Source organism: Pundamilia nyererei, unplaced genomic scaffold (assembly GCF_000239375.1).
Source record: "Pundamilia nyererei isolate P.nyererei 1_Seehausen unplaced genomic scaffold, PunNye1.0 scaffold04161, whole genome shotgun sequence".
In the NCBI taxonomy this organism is placed as follows: domain Eukaryota; kingdom Metazoa; phylum Chordata; class Actinopteri; order Cichliformes; family Cichlidae; genus Pundamilia; species Pundamilia nyererei.
Genome location: NW_005191562.1, coordinates 1 through 2028, shown reverse-complemented (window position 1 = coordinate 2028; position 2028 = coordinate 1). Strand labels below are relative to the sequence as shown.

The following is a 2028-nucleotide window of genomic DNA, read 5'->3' as shown; positions in this document are numbered from 1 at the left end:
AGACGCACCTGTTACTCCAGATAAAAAAAACCTGTCAGCAAGTACACAAATCAAAACACCTGCCTTTCACACACACAGGAAAATATAGCTTAGCTTGTGTTCTCATAAATGTAAAAGGACGATACAAGTGGTTTGTCTCCTGGTTATAGTCACATTTCACACATATGGAATGTAAAATATCATTAAGTAGAAAAAAAATGTTTGTATTACTTTAGTAGCTGCTGATTTTTAGTAACACTGTAACCAGCATCTCTTTTGGCGGCTCTGAAGCAGCCACCTGTCGCTGGCCTGAGCCAAGTCTTTCTAGTATGACTGCGAGCTGAGACGCTTCAGGTTCCACAAACTGGAAACACTTCAGCAACCTCTGTGTCATCTTCACTATAAACGTAAGACATGCTTCTTAAAGAAGAGTCTGCATTTATAAACTCAACTTCAATCATGGGGCTCTGCGATCATGTATGTGGTATGAATAAATACCATCTTGTTCTAAGAGGTACCTTGGAGAGAACGGGTAGATAGAGCTGTCTCCGTGGAGGCACATCAAAGTGCTGGTTGCCAGACAGCAGAGGGGACGTGGATGTGGAAAAGGGACTCTCTCTGTAGAGCTCAGCGGCCAAGTGATTCCAATACTCCAGGCAGATTTTGAAGATCTCAGTCTCTTCCACCTCTGACACCAGCAGCATGTAGTGGAGGGCCTGAAGGAGAACCAGGGGAGTTGCGATGTAACGTGAACATGTTAGCTAATTACCATAATCTTCTCCTGTGCAGCCTATGTAGAGCAACAACAAAATACAGAATACCGTGCTTCCCTTACCTCCATTAATGTCTCTCTGAGGTTGAGCCTCTTCTCAATGAGTTGCCCGTGCTCTTTAAGGAAAGTACACAGGAACAGACTGAGGTTCTGGATGAAGTTTTGCTCGTCATCTTTCCCGTTGGCGTAGGCCAGCCGAATGTTGGTGTTCAGAGGCAGCATCTGAACAGATTAGAGTTAAAATTCATCTTAGAGTCTCAAACCGAGCAACGTGTCAGTGTGGCTTTGTCAGATGTCACCGGGTAACCCACCTGTTTGAGCTGACACATGGTCAGCGTGAAGAGGGTAACAAACTGCTCCTCGTACTGGCTGACACTCACGCCTGCAATCTCTGTCAGGCACTTCAACGTCACGTTGCGAAACATCGGCACGTTCAAGAACTGTTTAAAATAAAAAAATATATATGTTAAATATCCATTATAAATCGATTTTATGCACATCATCGAATATTTTAAATAATCACACAAATCTGCATCTTTGTGTGTTGTGTGCGCCTTTGTGGCCGCACCTTATACACCAATGTGCTGATCAGTTTGGTTTCAAAGATGTATCCCAGAGGAATCCAGTTGAGAAAACGCAGAAGTGTCTCCAGGGTGGCATGGACCAGGGGGGCATTCTGGGAATTCTCCTGAGGTGCACACAGCAACACAAAAATCAGCTGAAGAACAAACACTGGTGTGTAACCGATGATAAAAAGAATGTACGATACAAGGAAAAAGATGAATGCATACCATAACAAACTGACACAGCTGGAATATCTGGGAGAATTCATTGCACATGCTGAAAGAAAACAAACAACATGTTAAACAGCATCTGACACTGATAATGAAAGACAAATCTGAAAGTTTCATGTACAACTTGTGCCCTGAAACAATGTAAATAACCGTGGTTCGTTTCTTTTGATCACTTTATGTCTGTTCATGTTTGGTTTCAAACTAACACCGTTTCAAAGGTTTTGCTGCACTGACAGCAGCTAACAAGTTGCCACCTACTCAAGTAACACCGCCCTCTCTTATCCCGCTCTCTCCAGTGTTACACTCCACCCATCTCATGCAGCAGTTTTCACACATGAACTTTGGGCCAGTTCAGGAGAGTCTAGTTAATATTTCTCACATTTGTCCTTCCTCACATGTAGCACACAATGGGACATGGTCTGCTTCAGACACAGTTGCACTACTGGAAAAACACTGTAGTTTAGTGGAGGGTGCTGCCTAGAC

General features: G+C 43.4%; 1 protein-coding gene across 1 annotated transcript; it reads right to left on the bottom strand.

Annotated features, from left to right (window-relative positions):
• Positions 1-44: 44 nt before the first annotated feature.
• Positions 45-1638, bottom strand: LOC102209560 (exportin-1-like). The gene is made up of 5 exons (XM_005755873.2): positions 1543-1638; positions 1320-1439; positions 1063-1191; positions 815-973; positions 45-695 (listed from the first exon to the last, which is right to left on the bottom strand). Exons 1-5 carry the CDS (start codon positions 1588-1590, stop codon positions 453-455), a joined length of 699 nt encoding a protein of 232 aa, XP_005755930.2. The 5' UTR covers positions 1591-1638; the 3' UTR covers positions 45-452.
• Positions 1639-2028: the final 390 nt, after the last annotated feature.